Source organism: Carcharodon carcharias, chromosome 8 (genome assembly GCF_017639515.1).
Source record: "Carcharodon carcharias isolate sCarCar2 chromosome 8, sCarCar2.pri, whole genome shotgun sequence".
NCBI classification, from domain to species: Eukaryota; Metazoa; Chordata; class Chondrichthyes; order Lamniformes; family Lamnidae; genus Carcharodon; species Carcharodon carcharias.
This window is the reverse complement of record NC_054474.1, coordinates 157,559,350-157,578,573: the sequence shown is the minus strand read 5'-3', so window position 1 is coordinate 157,578,573 and position 19,224 is coordinate 157,559,350. Positions and strand designations below refer to the sequence as shown.

Sequence of the window (19,224 nt, the reverse complement as noted above, 5' to 3'; positions counted from 1 at the left end):
TTTGCAGACAAAAATGTAGCATGTACCTCTGTGCTAAAATGACTGAACAAAAGGGAAGAATTATCTCCCTCCGAAGTTTTAGTGAGTGAAATTGTCAAATTCATTAAGTACTAACCTTACACTGAGTTTGTACACTTTATTGTGATTTCCATTGTGTAATAATCAATGCATATTATGGAGAAAATCTTGGCGCATCTTATTGCATTATTCACTTAGCAAGCATGCACATTTCACTACATAGTTGAACCAGAGTGGTTTGTGATGTATTTACTAGCATTGCACACAATGTAATGAGCAAGCCTATTATTTATTTTAAAACTACATTTAACACTTCTTACCATGAATACCATATGAGCAGATTGATGATGAGGGTAACTCCCCAGAGTATATATACCCCTATGGTAGCTACTGTTTCCTAAATAGTGTTTTTATCCAAGGTTTTGCTTACACTAATACATCAATCTGTTCTACCCTTGCTAAATGTAGGGTCAACTGCTTCAACAGATAAATCAGGATCAATAAACGTTTCAAGGATAATGCATGTTGACAGCAACATGTCCATGAAACATGCATCACTTTAATTTTGCTCCTCAGTCTTTTATTATAGTCTGTTAGAAGGCAAGTCTAAAAAGCCACAGCATATTGACACAGCCTTTTCAATGGAAAACCTTTGCTCAACAAATTGATTTATTTTTATTCTTTGACACCCAGGGGCAATAAAATGAAATCTCTCAGTTAAACCACCAGAGTTTTACTTTTAAAAGAAAAATTAAAAGCCAAGTTATTGTTCTTTTGTTGATCTAGAGTATGCACACTGCACTGAATGCTTTCATACAATGGGAACTTAACAATTAGAGAACATCTATCAAAAGCAGTTTTTGTTGCCCGCTATAATCTGACAATGTCAAGGATGTAGAGAACCTTCAAGGCGACTTGGCCAATTAAATGTACTGAGTATCTAGTTAAAAAAAAGACATATTTTGAAAATACAGGTACTGTATTCACCTGTGACATGCAATTTAATAAAAACTAATCAAATCATATGGTTTGTACGGCAGTACTGTGTCTTAAGCTATGGGGTTTGATTGCAGGAGACTGGTTTTAGCAATGTAACAAAACATTTACTTGGGTGTTTAACAAAATAAATAAAATGTAGGATGAATCCTCCCAGGGTCACACTCTAACACACCTACAAGTGGCTGCTGGAGCACCACGGGCATTAATCTGGGTTCAGTTTGCCTAATCATGCTGACAGCTGCAGACTTCCGCAATAAAAACATGTAGTCTAAACAAATGTCCTCTTATACCTATCACACAACTTGATTTGTTGTTATTACAATACATGTCTGCAGGATAATATAATACCTTAGAATTTGGTTCTCAGTACAATGAACTATGGCTGAGAACAGGATGGAGAGGGGAAGGTGTGGGGAGGAATGGGAAGAAAATTTTTAATTCTTTAATAAGAACAGAAAATGCTGGAAATATTCAGCGTCTGTGTACAGGGAAACAGAGTTAATGGGCAGAATTTTGCCGTCAGCGAGCAGGGGGTGGGGCCCACTCGGCGACACGTAACATGAGGCAGGATGACGTTGGGCGGAACCCCCAATGTCATCCCGCCCCCATTTAAATTTTCAGGAAGGTGGGGGCACAGCAAAATCAGCTGTGGGCCCGCCGACCTGTCAATGGCCGATTGAGGCTATTGACAGGATCATTTAACCAATTAAAGGACCTGCCTGTCCAACCTTAAGGTCAGTGGACAGGCCAGGAGCCTCGGTGGCAAATAGAGAAAACATGAAACCTCATCCAGCAGTGGGATGAGGTTTCGTGCAGGGTTTTAAACATTGTAATAAAGCTATTCGATAAATTATGAACATGTCCCAAGTCATGTGACAAGGTACATATAAGGGATTTTTCTTTTCTCAATTTTTAATAGTTTTAAAAGTGGAAGCGACCTCCCAGGTATGCGTTTTTTCGTGCGCATGCGTGAAAGAGCGCACTCTCGCTTTTAGGGATTCCCCCTCACCCGCACAGGAAGTGCATAGTGCTTCCCGGTGGACGTCACACTGGGCTGGCTTTAATTGGCCCGCCCAGGTAAAATTGTAGTGCGGCCTGCTTAGCCGGCGGCAATTGGCTCTGCGCCCGCCGGCGATTGGGTAGGGCCCGCCCGCCCGACAGGCAGAAAATTCTGCCCAATGGATGGAATTTGATGCCCTTCTTCAAAGCTGATTTTGGAGATGGGAGCCATTTAATCGGGCATTAGGGTGTAATGCAGAGACTTGTCGCCTTTAGGCCTCTACCCTGATCAAGCCGGGGCAGGAGGGCTTGTGGACGCCTTCCCACCCAATGCCCAAGTGGGCAATTAACATACCTCATTCTGCTGCTGATGGTATTGAAATACTGATGGGTGGGAGAGTCATTATGTGCGAAGTGTTTGTGGGCTCCCGATATGGGGGGGCTGGTCCCTCATTGTCAGGCACTCATCGAGGGACCCAACATCAGGAATACCAGAACCACCTCTCTGCCCTTTCTTCTGATCTCTTGCCCCCTCCAGCCAGCGACACCCCTCCCCTCACTCATCCTTGGCCTGGGGGCATTCATTGATCCTGGAGCCTCTGGTGGGTGCACTGCCAGCAGTTGCAACCATTCCCAACGGTCCTGTATGTAAAGGAGAGCTTAAACCTGCCAGCCTGTGACTGGCTGGCAGCTCCCGGAGGGGGAGTTTCCATGCCCCTGGGGTCCTTAATGCAAGGCACATTAAATGGCAGGCCTTTCCCAGTGGAGGTGACGCGGGGCTCTCGCCAATTCTCCAGTCGGCAGACGAGACCTTCATTGCCTGGATTAAATTCTGTCCAATGTTTCAGGTTGGTGGCTTTCCATCAGAACTGGGAAAACTTAGAGGTGTAACTACTTTTGAGCAAGTAACAGAGGCAAGAACTTGGGAGGGGGGAAGGAGGGGCAGAGGGTGGTGGAGGAAACAAAAGACAAGATCTGTGATAAAGTGGAAGTTGAGAGAGATTAAATGACAAAAAGGATGATGGTGCAAGGCAAAAAGGGATTGATAAAGAAATAGAAGATGGATAATGGAGGCATTAACAGAATTGCTGTCCAAAAAACTTGGGAGCAGTGGTTATAATCCGAAATTGCTGAACGCAATGTTTAGAAGGCTGTAAGTTTTGTTTTAAAAATATTGTTTAAAAATAGAGTCTGTTACAAATCAAAAGGTGTGAAAAAATGTGGCAACCCACCCCCTTCTTCGGATAATTAAAGGTCTTGCCAGTATCACCAACTTCCTCAGAACAATTAAAAACACATGCATGGACAATGCCATAGTTCCAGGTCACATAATGTAAAAAGTACAAAATAAATCTGGAACACAGGAAACTGAGGGATTTGGGGAGCAGGTTGTAAAGTGGAGTTGAAACAAAAGATCAGCCATGATCATACTGAATGGTGGAGCAGCCTTGATGAGTCTATTCCTGTTCCTAATTCTTATATTATTATGTTCTTCTATAGGCAGTGCCTTCATCTACTAGACGATCAAGGGAGCAAATCATTAAATATATTTGCATTAGCTCCCTTGATGGTCTGGTGGATGAAGGCACTGCCTAGCGAAGAATATAGGGTACATTTTTCCCTGTCGGGAGGTTGTGGGGGGCAGGTGCGGACCTGATTGGCGCCCCCAATCGGGTCCACGCCGCCATTTTACGTGGGTGGGCCAATTATGCCCCGCCCAACATGATGCGCATCCAGAAGCACTGTGTGCTCCCTGTGCGGGCGGTTGCCTGAGTCGGGAGTGCGGAAAGAGTGCATGCTTGATGTCACCCCGCGTCATTTTATGTCTCGCCCTGCCCCGCTCGCTGAGCCTAAGATTCAGGCCATAAGAATATAAGAAAATAGGAACAGGAATAGACTCATCAAGCCTGCTCCACTATTCAATATGATCATGGCTGATCTTTGGTTTCAACTCCACTTTCCCACCTGTTCCCCAAATCCCTCAATTCCCTGACAGACCAAAAAACTGTCTATCCCAGCCTTATGTATATTCCACAATGGGGCATCCACAACTCTCTGGAGTAGAGAATTCCAAAGATTCGCAACCCTTAGAGTAAAGAAATTTCTCTTCATCTTAATCCTAAATGATTGGCCCCTTAACCTGAAACTGTGCCCTGGTGTTCTAGATTCCCCAACATGCTAAGTGTCTCTCCTGTCAAGCCCCTTCAGAATCTTGTACGTTTCAATGAGATCACCTCTTATATTGCTAAACCCCAGAGGGTATAGGCTCAATTTACTAAGCCTCTCACGATAGGGACCAATCTAGTGAATCTTAGTATTCCAGGTGTGATCCCACCAAAGTCCTGTGCAATTGTAGCTAGACTTCTTTATTCTTGTACTCCACTCCCTTTGCAACATGCTATTTGCCTTCCTAATTTCTTGCTGCACCTGCATGCTAACTTTGTGTTTCTTGTTCGAGTATATCTAAGTCCCTCAGAACATCAACATTTATTGAGTTTCACTTTGTTCAAAAAATAATTTGCGTTTCTATTCTTATGACCAATTCTCATTCTCCACCACAATCTGCCACCTTGTTGCTCAATTACTTAACCTGTCTACATCACTTTGCAGCCTCTTTGTATCCTCATAACTTGCATTCCCACCTAGCTTTGTACCCTCATCAAATTTAGATACATTACTCTCCATCCCTTTGTCTAAGTTATGAATATAGATTGTAAATAGATGAAGCCTGAGAACTGATCCTTGTGACACTCTACTAATTATAGGCTGCTAACTTGAAAATGCCATGTTATCCCTACTGTTTGCTTCCTGTCTGTTAACCAATCCTTTATCCATGCTAACATATTACCCCCAACTTCATAAGCCTTTATCTTCATGTGGCAACTTATTGAATACCTTTTGGAAATCCAAGTATAATATATCTACTGATGCCCCTTTATCTACCTTATCTGTTACATCTTCAACAGAAGCACTAAGTCATAGAGATCAGAAGGCAACAGGTTTGATTCTGATTTGTGCTGACCTCACCAAGGCAGAAATTTGGGAGGGGGTGTTACTGTTGGTATTAGTGCCCCTGGGATGAGGAATGAACTCAGGTTTCCTACTTCTTTTAATCCACTGGTCTCTGCAAGGAAATGAGTGGGTACAGATAGCGGGTTAGCATTCAATTCCGGATTTTACTAATTGAATTTAAGTTCCACCAGTTGCAGTGGTGAGATTTGAACCCTTGCCCCTACAGCTTTAACTTCAGCCTCTGAATTATGAGTCCAGTGACATTACCACTATGCCACCATGTCCCCTTCACCCTGTCGCAGCTCATTTGCTACTGAAACCCACATCCATGCCTTTGTTACTTCTAGCCTTGAATAAACAACGTACTACCGGCTGGTCTCCTACATTCTACTCTCTGCAAACTTGACATCATCCAAACCTCTGCTGTCCGTATCATAACTCGCAACAAGTCTCATTCCCCTATCACCCTATGTTCGTTGATCTACAATGGCTCGTGGTCAAGCAACAACTTGATTCTAAAATTCTAGTCCTTGCTTTCAAATCCTTCCAAATGGCCTCGCCCCTCCCTATCTCTGTGTGCTCCTCCAAACCCACAACCCTCTGAGATATGCTCCTCTAATTCTGGCCTCTTGTGCATTCCCAATCGTAGGGCCAGAACTTCCGTGAAATGGCAACTACTGTTGGATTGGCACTCCACTCCTTTTACATTCCTGGAGCTGCACATTTCTCATCTGTACTTCAGTCCTGGGCCAGGTGAGAAATGTACTGCCTACCTGGTTCCCAGTACTTCCAGTGCAGGGCAGCAGAGTCAGGGAACGGAAGCCATGCTCCCTTTTTATGGCACTAGCTGTCATAAACCAGGTAAAGTGTAAAGATCAAAGCCACTTTAAGTAGCAAGGGAGAAGGTAAGTGGGTGAGAGGTTAAGGTGATTGAGGGGGGTGGGGTTAGGGTGGTCGGGGAGTGGTTGGGTGGTCGGACAGGGTGTTGGGTGGTCAGGGGGACTGGGGCTTGGGTGGGTAGTTGGGGGTGGGTAGGGTAGTCAGATGTGTGGGGTGGTTGGAGGTCGGGAGGGTAGTCAGGTGATGGAGGGTTCAGTACCATAGTTACCCAGGAGTTAGAAGTGGTTTTAATCTTTTTAACTTTTCCCGAGTAACTATTTTGTGAAGAGAGTCGGAACTATCCGAAGTCTCCAATTTAAGATCGGAGAATTAAATGGTTCCCAGTTCAGGGTAATTGCCCATCAGAAGTTTAAACTTCCTGGGAAATTACCATGCAGTCCTTGCCTGGGGACCTCCAAGGGTACGACACAAGTTCTGGGGTGCATCCAGCATATGACACTCCAGGAATGGAAGTTCTGGGCCATAATTGCTCCACCATTGGAGGCCGTACTTCAGTTGCCTATGCCCTAAGATCTGGAATACCCTCCTTACATCTCTCTACCTTGCTTTCCTCCATTAATATATTTCTTCAACCCTACCTCTTTGACCAAGCTTTTGGTCATCTGATCTAATTTCTCCTTATGTGGGTCAGTATAATGCTCTTGTGAAGCGCCTTGGGATGTTTCATTACATTAAAGGTGCTACATAAATACAAGTTGTTGCTGTGATGGGGCTGAGGGGAGGAGTGACCCAGGACTTCCTTGGAACCCAGTTGGGCACACCTGTTCCTCATAGCCAACAAGGGGACATAAAGAGAAATTCTCAGGCACATGATCTGACTCCTGACAGATTTTACTTGACAGGGAAGCTGTCACTGCTTCTACGATCAGGCCTCCCAGGCTCAGACCTCCAACTAAAATTGCAGATCAGGTCCTGATAACATAATCAGTCCTGATTTGTATATTTCAAAAAGGATCGCTGCTTTCCCATGAATGTCCTCCCTCATCTGCTCAAAAATCAGGAAATGCAGGTGAGTGCCTTGGCTTTACACCAAGCTGGGAGTTAAAACTGGGTCATGGTTTTTGAGAAACAATATGACTGACCCTCAGAAATCACATTGAGTCAGTGTGACAACTAAGCTCCTCACAATGAGGTTAAAGTGTACAAATAGAAATAATGTTACTCACACCATTGTAGTAATCATCATTGAGCAAAAATACTATCTTGATTTGCAAAGCTACCGCATCTTGCTTTCCAAACTTATTTTTTATATTACATCCTGTGTTATCTTGTGGATTATGCACTATATAGCCTGGCTTTCCTGGGATTGCGCCATTAAGAGGATGGGTTCTTATACTGTACCAGAGTGTTATTTCAGAAACCTCTCCTAGTTTAAGCTGCATAACACAATGAAACCCTTCACTAAAGTGTTGGGCGCAGGTTTAATTCTACATTTTGCTGAGCTCCTGTTGTGTGGCAATGGTGAAGCACTGAACAGAATCCTGCCACCCTGCCCTCACAGGAATGAAAGAAAGAAAAATATTGTTGCAAAAATTTTTCTTGTACATTTCTCATGAGGCTCTTAGCAGCAATTCAGCTTTGGATTGGCAGTGGCCTGGGAGAAGGTCATCTGCCTCTCAGCTGTAGGTAATGTGTATCCAGAGAAACCAAAAAAATGGGGAGAAATTCAGAAAAAATACCCTTATATAATTCTTCTGTTTTAACTTTTGCTTTTAGATTTTCTGCTTTTCTTCATCTCTCTCCATATTGGTTTCAAAACTCCACAGCAGTTACCATCCATGTTGTGAATGATGAATTATTTGTGAGAATAAAAAAACAAGCAATTTGGAAGAATTTACAATGGTGCTGGATGTCTCTCCAGAATTCCATGCTTTTATTTTTGTGCAGTCGAGTGGGCTGTATGCCGTATAATTACATTACTTTATACCTACTGTGACCAGTCACTTCCAGCCTCCTGTACTGCTTACTGCTATTCTTTTATTAGTATGATTCCATCATCATTCAAACATTTTAAAGGCACTGATGTAGAAATTGAAAGAGAAATCACTTTGGAACTGACAGGGAATAAATGCTCCTGATTACTTTTACTTTATTCATTTAGCTCCTTCTGTGACTGTAAACCATAAAGAAGGGGATTATTAAGGGTTACTCTGTGCGCACTTTGCCTACAAAAGAGATAAATCAGCTGAGGTATTTATCCTACCCGATACCTTTTTTCTCAGGGATAAAAACATTTCAATGTCTTTACAATCGCAAAACGTAACTTTGACAATAAGAAAGTAAACTGCATGTGTAACACAATACAATTCTAACTCTGCATGAGTAATTGTGTTTACTTATTTAAAAACAAGGTTAAAGGACACAGTTTGTTGCCTTTTGAGCGGACTGCAAGAAACTTAGCACAGATTTGTATTGATCCACTGAATTGTACCATGGGTTATTGATCTGTATGTGTTATTGTTGATTTTTTTTGTGGCTGTAATTGGTGGATTAAAATCAATAAAGATTATAACACTGTAGTATGTGCATCAGATGTACACATTTTTGGGGGCATCAATAACTAATCTCACTGTATCAACAATAATGCATTTCCTCCCCATACTTGCCCACTTATAAAACATCAAACTCAATAACGACAAACAGAATTTCTGCCTTTAGTATCTAATATATATATTATACACAGCAAGTTTATAGATAATGGATGAATGAGTAAACGTAAAAGGGTCAGGGTAGCAATCTAAACCATAACAGCTTAAATCTCAGTTGATCAACATCAATTACTCTACAATAAATGTTATTTCTTTTAAAACTCAAATCCTAAGTGCATTATTCCCCTGAATCTACATATTTCATTTATAGAGGCCAAAAGTGAAGAAGCTGGAAGTAAACAAAGGAGCAAGCAGCTTCTCATTTTGCCAGGTTACATTGATTATGTACTTATGAGTTCATCATAAAACTCAGTTACTCAACTAATGTTTCTGTATGGTGATTATTGCATCTCAGTAAAAACATTTAGCCTTTAGTATAACGTTCCTTCTAATCATATCAGAAAAAGATTTCTTGAAAATTTTCAGCAAAATTCCCCATTTATAACCTGTAATATTGTACTGTGATATTCTGTAAGTTCATGTATTAGATTTTAGACAAAATGTAAAGCCACCAATTTTGACAATTTAAAATATTAGCAGATGCTGAGAATGCACTGCAAGTCAATCAGCATTTGTGGGGCTCTTCTGGAGATCCAAGTTGTTTGAGTCATTTTAAGAGGAATTCAGATGTGGAACAAACTAACACAGTAGGAACTTCTGTTTTGTCTTTCGTGGCAGCTATGTATGGGTACATGGTTTTAACTGATCTCCTTAGTGGAAGATATAAATCTTCTACTCCTCATTGTATTGCTACTCTTTAAATGTCCAGCTTCTTATTTTAGCAATATGTTCAAACTTGGCGCATTTTGCTCACTATACACTTACTTTAGTCATTAATTCTGACAGCTAAAATGGTTGACAGGAAGAATTATTCAAGCCTGAACTCTAGACTTACAAGAAAAAGTTAGGTGCTGTACTAGGAAGGTGTTATGGTTGGCATTTTGGAATGTGACCAAATGGAAAGAAGAGTCATCAGCCAAGCTGACCTTGTGATAGGAATTCAGAGCACAAAACTTTTCACATTATTCAAACAAAACTGTAAATCAATTAATAAAGATTGTAATGTTACATACCTGACAAGATCCTGGTTGTACAGGGAACTAGGTGACTCCCGACCAAGAATGTAAACATGTCCCTTGAAGACAGACAGCTGAACTTTCCCTGCGACATACTCCTGTGATTTGTTGATGCAGTGCCGGACAAATGTAGACTCAGGGCTGTCCCAAAATCCTGTCAAATCATGAATACGAATTAATTAAAGAAGTAAATAAATATTGAACAGATAATCTGAAATGGTAGCAAAGTAGCAATCTCATTGAGCAAGAAAACATCACAAATCATGATGACAATAATCATCCAGTTCACAAATACCACCTGAATCCCAAAGATGTATTTAACCCTGAAAAACAAATACCGTTCGCTTTGATGATGGCACTGTATCTGGGCTGCACTAAAGGAAGGTTGGAGAATGCACATCTCGCGGTGGTGAAATATGAGACTGCATTCCATACAGTCCAGCAACCTACGGCTCCAAACATCTGACACAGCTTTCTCTTGCGATCTGGTTATTGTAAAAACTTTGGAAAGTAGCAAAAAGCTCATTTCTATGTTTCTTAAATACATTAAGGCCCATTTTTCTACCCCAGTCCGCACACCTTACCAGTAGCAAGGCAAAGCACGTGCAAGAGCCCTAGATTTATGGATACAAGTCATTTTCATGGCCTGATCATGCCTCCAGCCTGCAGCAGTAAGAATGGCTGTGATCAAAAACAGTCTACAGTTTAATCTTTTGCAAAGTAAATCCTAATCTGTAGTCTTTTCAACCATTTTACATAAAACGCAACTGGACATGTATAATCCTATAATAAAAATGTTATAGTGTTGAAGCAAGTATTACCCAATATCAGGACAACAGACGGTGATCAGAAATGGGCACAGAGCAGATCTGACACTACTTCATTAAAGCTACAGGCTCTGTAAGTTTAATAGTGTCTCTTCACTTTCTCAGTGATTGCTGCAACAGGCCGACCTCCAATCTCCTGCTTTCTTTGTTCTAAAGAATCATCCAACACCCAACATGGCCAGTAAGAAGCAAAAAAATGGGAAGGAGAAACAGGAAAAAAGGCAAATAAAGAATAATTTACTGTTATTTGTATATTACACTGTATAATTTTCATTGCATGGTTAATCAAAGCTACAATTTCTTCACTTGTTAGTATTGTTACAACTGTAAGTAGAGCTTCCAGCATAAATACTCAAAAGCTAAATGTGGAAACCGTGCAGCTGTGAAGCTGCTCACCGGTCACTGACTGTCCACATGCATCTTCCTATTTAGTTATCAGGAGATGTCATTCTGAGCTCTAATCACAGCCAAAAAATAATAATAAAATAACTACATCAGGGATAATGGGGCACTATGTCACACATACAGGCTATCCCCTGGAGTCAACAGCTTGCTGCCATTAAAATGTTTTTATTTTAGAAAAAATACCTCTAGTATGCAGATGTACGATTGAATACAATTGGAAATTTTACAATTGGAGCTTTCACAATATATTCTGTTTAGCTCAAGTACTCATAACGAAAGAATTTAGTGCTGACTTCAGAGCTTTATGGGCATAGACAACCTGACTAAAAGATAAATGAAGGATTAACCAGGAAACAGACTAGGGTAACTTCCAAAACCCAGGCTGTCCAATCCATCTGGCACTGATTGAACAGGCAGGCACAGCGGTATATACTAGTACCACAGACACTCCCCTCAGGGTGTCAACAATGCCAGTTGCTCAATAAAATTTGCTCATTACTATGGTGGACACTGTACCATCAGCATGGCAAACCATGAATGCAATTTGTCACATGTTTTAACAAATAAAAACTACTTCCACCAACGGTTTCTCCAGCTGTTCTGTTCAATAAATATCGTGCATTTTCATTGTTTCTACTCTAATTGTATTTGATTAATAGGCTGCAAACATGCTCTAATTTACTAATAACCTGGAATCCCTTCATCTAATTTGGATACTGTTAATTACTGTGTAAGTTGAAGCTACCACTGAATTCAGTTATTTGAAAAACCTATTTGCAAAGTTTTTTATATCACTTACAGATGTTTATATTAGTGATTTTTATTTACTTTTTTCTATGAGGTAGGGAACAGCATCTATTAGAAATGACACATGACAAATTCACAACCTACTGGGAATCACCAAAGTCATTACAAGAGAGGGCCTCTCAGGAAAGAAAGGGCTGAAAAATGGCTTCTTTCAACCATATAAAGCTCTACCAACCCTGACAATGAAGTCACAAAGGGCAGTTCAAATTCATCCTGCAGGCCTTTGAGCCCTGAATGAACAGCCTGCCGTGGCCTCCTGATAGTTTGCTGAACAGTCCCACGAGGGGCTCCTCAGACCTTCTAGTAAATCTAACTGAATAGCTGAGACCTGACCCAGTAGTTATCAGGATTGAAATCAAAGGTCCATATGTTTCGTTCTGCAAACCTACACGTTTTTGTTGCTGCTCACCGGTACTCTCTTTCCAAAATAACATCTCTACTCAGAGCTCAAAAGAGCTGACAGTCTCCAATTTCCCCCATTTTCTGTACTTCTTTCCCTCTCTTTACAAGAAGCTATCACTGCCACATCTGTCTGTTTATCAGGCTGATGCACACCTTGCCAACATACTCTCCAGCACTCAACTCCCTTGAGGAAGAGAACGTAATTTGTTTTTTGTAATATCACAGAAACATCACACAAAGCCTATGATTATCATGAGTGAAGCCTTTTTTTAACTGTCACCTGTCTTTTTTGATGCAACACTTCCCATTAAAATGATAAACAGGTTAATAGTGACCTAGGTATATCTTACATGAAACTAAAATGGGATTTTACCATAAAAAGGATTTTGCTGATAATGATGGGTAAACCTATCTACAACTTTGAATAAGCTGCATTTAAGATTCACTTTTGTTTCGCACTCGCATTGAGGGATGTTCATGCTGGGAATGGAACAATTTCCATCCTTCTCACCTATCAAGCACTTAAATAGTAAAATAGTTCCCTCTACTTTGACCCAAGAATATAACTTAAAGTTCAGAACAACAACCTTTACCTCACCAGTTTGATATTTCAATTTCCTACATTAGCTATCCTTGTGATTCCTGAGTAAAATTGACAAATTGGTGCCAATGTATGAACTGTTTTGCGCTACAGACTCAGACCCAGTGATGGAGGCTACCGTAACTTTTTCACTTAAGACTTTACAGCTTTCAAACTACAGCAGTTTCTTATCAGTCTGGACATAATTCGAGTGCTCTAACCCAGAGGCAAAATGACATTCTGCCTTGCATCAGGGGAATTCAGCAAAGGAAAGGTGACTGAAACTGACATTCTACCACTCTAGTGCTCTAAGTTATACCAACATGGTGTCTTTATTAGACACTTATGATTTCATGCTGCTGAAAGCTGCCAAAAACAAAATGTTCACAAATGTTCAGCTAACAATAACAATTAAAAAAAAACATGCCAGGATTTTCATATCTTAAACCTTAGTTTTTTTGTAGTTTTTACATTGGCCTGAAGTGTAAATGCTGGTTACTCTAGACAACAGATCTCTCACAAAGTATCTTCAGAGGCAGAACATTAACCAGAGTACATTCCACACACCTGTAAACACCATTCCTGTCCAGTCCGTTGTAACTAATGAAGAAAAGCAATTAGGTATTTTTTTTTTTAGATAATAAAGGTATGCAATAAGCTGCCACTCAACTAACCTCTCATCACCTTCAATCACTCACTTAACCTTTAGAAACCATGGCATAACCCTTGCATTAGCTTTTCCCTTTTCTAGAACACACAGAGATTAGTGCAGCTAAAGCCCAGGTAAGAGTACAACTATTGGCTCGGTGTCCCATGCTAAATAAATCTGCAGCAGCCTCAATCCTCCAATCCTAGTGTGCTTGGTCCACAACTTAAAAGACCCGAGATTGACATAAAATTTGTAATTTCAAACAGAGACCCCTCTGCTAAAGGAAAGAATTCAGTCATTTAGTACTGGTGTAATTCTAAGCATGGATTTATCAGGGAAGAATAAAGGAAGCTTTATTTTACATTTGGCTTTGCTGACAAATCAAAACAGGCATCTGTTCCATTCGCCAACAATAACAACTCTAAGGAGACAAAAAGTATTTAATTTTTTTATATATAAAAGGGTTTCCAACAAAACAATGATAAAATTCAAAAATAAATATTTTTGAAAACAAAAAGTGAGAAGAACATTGCAATTGAAAAAACAACAAAAACCAAACTGTGGGCTAAAGGTGCTGTAAGGTGCTCTTGGCATCAAGTCAATATGGGGCAAGGAAACCCCCTGCTGATTAACACCCACTACCTTGCCCCAGCTGATGAATCAGTGTCCCTCCATGTTGAATGTGGACAAAAGAGCCAAATTCCAGAGGTGAGGTGAGAGTGAATGTCCTTGACATCAAGGCAGTATTTGGCCCAGTGTAGTATCAAGGACCCTTAGCAAAATCAGGAGGATTGCCTAGCACAAAGGAAGATGGTTGTGATTGTTAGAGTCTAAACATCTCAGTTTCAGAACATCACTGCAGTAGCTCCTCACGGTAATGTTCTAGGGTTAACCATTTTAGCTGCTTCAAAAATGACCTCTCCTCCAACATGAGGTCAGGAGTGGGAATGTTCACCGATGAACAATATTCAAGCTTGGGCTGATAAGTAGTAAGTAACAGTTGTACAAACATAAGTGCCAGGCAATGACCATTGCAAAAAAAAGAGTCCAACAATCTCCCCTTGATATTCAAAGGCAATACCATTGCTGGAATCCCCACCATCAACATCCTAGGGGTAATCATTGACCAAAAGTTTAACTTGCCCAGCCATATAAATATTGTAGGTTGAATTTTACACTGGGGGGGGGGGGTGGCGGCGGGCAGGGGTATATTGCTCACACCCTGTTGGAAGAGTCGACCAGCAACCATCAGACCTAATAAAAGCCTGCCCCGCATTTAACATGCTGCCGAAGGGGTAAATAGGCTGCGAGTGGGTCTTCCGACCCTGGGCAGGAGGAAGTCCCACCCTCAAGAGGTACTGACCAACTTGATTGGTTGGCAGCTCTAGCAGTCCCAGCAGCACCAGAATTAAGTAGTCATTGCTGCTGGGACTGCAAGCAGACCCACAAAGGGCTTTGATGGATCTCAGAGCCAGGTAGGTCCCAGGGTTTTAGAGCAGGGAGGAATCAGGCAGCCTAGGGAAGGGGGAAGAGGGAATTCGAGGGGGTGGCAGGTTTCGGAGGCCAGACAGGGAAGAACAAAGGAAGGGGGGTTGTATCTTGGGGAAGGGTGCCCCCAATGTGAAATGGCAACCCCCAAATGCTGTGCCCTCCCTTTCTTTCCAAATTTCTTTTTCAAAAGTGGGCTTCCTACTTTCGCCTGCCTGCCCACACCAACTGTTTTATGGCAGGGGCAGCATGAAATACATGTCAATTGGTTTGGTAATAAGTTCAATTGGCCGTTAATTATTTTTTAAAAAAATGGTGGGCTGGCTGCTGATTTCGGCACCCACCCACCCACCACCATATTATGGGGACTGGGTCAGGGGTGGACAGCGAGGTGTGGGCTTGATGCTCCCCCGCCATAAATATGCCCTGTCGGAGGTGGGGGAGCATAAAATCCAGCCCTGTCACTATAAAAGCAGGTTAGAGACTATGAATTCTGTAGTTAATAATTCACCTTCTGATTCCCTATAGCCTGTTGACCATCTACAATGCACAAATCAGGAGTATGATGGAATACTCTCCACTTGCCTGAAAGAGCGTGGCTCCAACAGCACACAAGAAGTTTGACACAATCCAAAACAAAGGCAGCCATTTGATCGGCATCCCACCCACCACCTCAAACATTCACCCTCTTCACTACCAGTGTACAGTGGCAGCAGTTTGCACCATCTACAAGATGCACTGCAGCAACTTAGCAAGGTTCTTTCAACAGCACCTTTAAAAACTATGACCCCTACCACCTAGAAGAACACAGGCAGCAGATGCTTAGGGACACCACCACCTGCAAGCCTCATTATGCATTCTTGGTTGAGAGCCCAGGCATCCATTAAAGTGTTGAAATAGCTGTGTTCCTGGAAAACATTGCTTGATTGACAGCTCTGGTTCTTTGATCTATTCTGTCAATTGCATAATGTTTACTTACACAAGATAAAGAGGTTTAGAGTGCTTACAGTTTCCACTGTTGATATTTTAAAGGGCCTGGATGATTGATACTTTCACCGGGCTGTATTGAAAGGAGATTTTTTAAGAAAGTGGGAAGTTATGAATGAATGACTGTTTTTTTCAAAGCTTTTACAACACATCCTATTGACATTATAGGGTGTGTCTGTTCTATACAGAGAGTGTATATTGGGTGAATGGGCATGGAAGTGCCATAGCTTGGAAAAGAGGGTATGAGGGGCATTGGGGGTGGGTGGAGGGGCATGAGGTAGCATGGATGGGGCATGGTGAGTGTGTGGCGGGTGAGGGGATTTGAGGGGCAAGGGAGGACCTTACTGTTTTATTATAACAGGGATGAAGTCCCAGAGCACCAAGGAAGGCCTTTTACCAACCCTCCTTGGCATTTGACAGCTCCTAAGACTGCCTCTGAACTCTTTCTGAGGGTTAGCAGGTCCAAATCCTGTTAGCACCATTCCCCAGAATGAAAATCCTGTATTTTTTTGTACTTTCTCCCAAGGTGGACACATCAAGTCAAGAACTTTCCTGACTTCTGCTACCTGCCACAAAGATGAAAATCCAGCTCTATATCACATTTCACTGGTCAAGATCCTGAAACTTTTTCCCTAATAACGCTGGGTGTACCTACACCACATTGACTGCAGCACTTTAAGAAGTTGGCTCACTACCAACTCAAGGGCAATTCGGAATGGGCAATAAATGTTAGCCTTGCCAGCTATGCTCACCTTGCACGAATGAATAAAAATCTTGTAGGTAGTGAGGCTGATGCATGAAAATATTTAACTTTGTGCTAGGTGCAGACTGATTCTCCAAAGTAGTACAAGCCTTTATCTACTGTCAGGAGCAGGAAGGGCCACAAGATCATCCTACTGACATTATATCATGACATCACAAATGGCTTAAAGGAAGGTCATTCTCTGTGTGATTGGTATTCCCCCAGCAAGAACATGACTCATTGGCAGCTCACTGCAATAGAACAATTACTTCACTGTGATTAAAAAGTGTGGGGGGTTGCTTATTTATAGGTGTGGAGATTACATTCCTTTCATCTCCAGCTCTAAACAAGCTTTCGATCATTGATCTCACTTTACTTATCCAAGACTTGTGCTATTTCTTTGTAACCAACATCCAAACATTAATAAAATAAATCCTATTAACTTCAAGCTCTTCAAAAGACAATAGGATTAAACACCTGGGCTGTACCCTAGAAGGAGGATTTACCAGTTTAAATCTGTTTAAAATATTCATTTCATCAACAAGGAGCACTGACAAAAGCAAATAATCCTTGAAGTAGGAGGCGAATTGTAGCAATTAGAGAGATTCCTCATATCAAAAACAGCTCTTCTTCCAGTTGTGGGGTTTGCACTCTGGGGTAATTTCAGTCAATATCTGTTTTTTAAAATGTGATTCCTGACATGATGAAAAAAAAAATGGAAGTATCCTTTCATTACAATCCCAGGTCACTTCTCAGAGGCTCTTCCACAGATTTTCGCACTGCCAAATTACACAGTTGACACAAGGGCTGGGATTTTAAATTTAATGTAGGGTCTGAATCAGAGGTGGGCAGGCATGCAATTTGGCACCGTTGGCCTTCATGATGATTCACTGCTGCGATCCCAACCCTGAGCTATTTTGAATGAGGGCTGCCCAGCAGCCAATTGAGGACAATTATTGATAATTACTAAGCTATTCAGGCCCCCCTTCCCACACTGGCTGGGATTTTCATTTGGCAATGAGGCAGTCCAAGTCCAGGCCAATGTGCTGGCCCAGGGCAAGGGGGTGGGGGGGATTGGGGGTGCAATGTACCATGTGAGGATCTCCCTGTCCTGGACCCATAACGGAAACTGGGCCATAGCCGTGACCACTGGCTGTCCCTGGTGGGATTCTCTTTTGGCTTGGTTGGCTTTTTTAATCAGTGAAAGAAACTTATCTGACCTTCTTCCTTTCTCCTTCCTTCTTCAGATTGGCAGCTCCCACCTGCTGATCAATGAGTGCTGGAGGGCCTCCCATGGGCTGCCAGAACTGTGGAGTATTTTCAGCACTTTCTGTCTTTATTTCAGATTTCCAGCGTCTGCAGTAATTTGCTCTTGATTCTATCCTTCTCCCTGGCATGTCTGACATTAAACCAGTCTGTCCACAACCTTGCTGTCACATTTGAGCCGAGATGAGCTTCAAAGCGCATATTCATGCCATCTTTAAGACCGCCTATTTGCACCTCTGTAATATCGCCCAACTTCACCCCTGTCTCAGCTAGTTTGCTGCTGAAATCCTCTTTCATGCTTTGATTACCTCCAGCCTTGACCATTCCAATGCACTCCTGGCTGGTTACTATAAACTTGAGATCATCCAAAATTCTACTGCCTGACTTGCAGTTAGTCTCCTTCCTGCATCACGCCTGTGCTCACTGGCCTACATTGGCTTCTGGTCAAGCAAAACCTTGATTTTAAAATTCTCATCCTTATTTTCAAATCCCTCCATGGCTTTGCCCCTCCATATCTAGGTAATCCCTTCAAACCCCACAGCCCTCGGAATTTTCTATGCTCCTCTTGTGCATCCCTGATTTTATTCGCTCCATCATTAGTTGCCATGCCTTCAGTTGCCTTGGCCCTAAAGCTCTGGAATACCTTCCTTACACCTCTCCACCTCGCTATGCTCCTTTAAGAGAATCCTTAAAATCTATTTTTTTGACCAAGCTTTTTCTCATCTAACCTGATGTCTCCTTATGTGGCTCGATATCATATTTTGTTTTACAATGCTCCTGTGAAGCCCCTTGGGACATTTTATTGGGCATAATTTTACATCCCGCGGGCAGGCATGCGCCCGATCTATTCAGGAGTAAAGTAGTGCGTGATGATGTCGGGAGAGCGTCCGCACTTACACGATATTTCGGTCGGCGGGCGGGTGAGAGAGTTGGCAGTGCGCCTGCCGATAATTAAGAGGCCTATTAAGACCATTAAACTAGCAACTGATTTGTACTTTTTGCTGCCTGTCCAACCTTACGGTTAGCAGGACGAATTGGCCAGGCAGCCTTTGCATTTTTTAGGAAACCTCATCCACAGGCAGGATGAGGTTTCCAACAGTAATTATAAAATAAAAATTTTAAACATCATTTTTAATATGTCCCTGTTCACATGACTGAGTCACCTGTGGGGACATGCTTCCCTTGTTTTTAAAATTGTTATTTTTCATTGTAAAATTCTTCAGCTCCCTGAGGCAGCTCTGTGCCTTCAGTGAGCTTTCAGTGCACACTCCCCTGTGCCTGCGCAGACTTCAGCGCTCGCGCTCCTCCCGCCCCCCCACCCTGGCAGGGCTGAGTCTCTCAGAGTGTGTTTCACGCTGGCTGGTTGTTAATTGGCCAGCCATCGTGAAATCGCGGTCAGGGCCCGATTGCGAGCAGTGG

General features: G+C 42.1%; 1 protein-coding gene across 1 annotated transcript in view; it reads right to left on the bottom strand.

Moving 5' to 3' along the window:
- The window catches only part of ass1 (argininosuccinate synthase 1), a 176,963-nt gene that overhangs the window by 4,699 nt on the left and 153,040 nt on the right, over positions 1–19,224 (bottom strand). Inside the window, exon 13 of the mRNA XM_041193714.1 lies at positions 9,650–9,806. Within this exon, the coding sequence (XP_041049648.1) occupies positions 9,650–9,806 (157 nt within the window). The remainder of the gene's footprint in view (positions 1–9,649; positions 9,807–19,224) is intronic.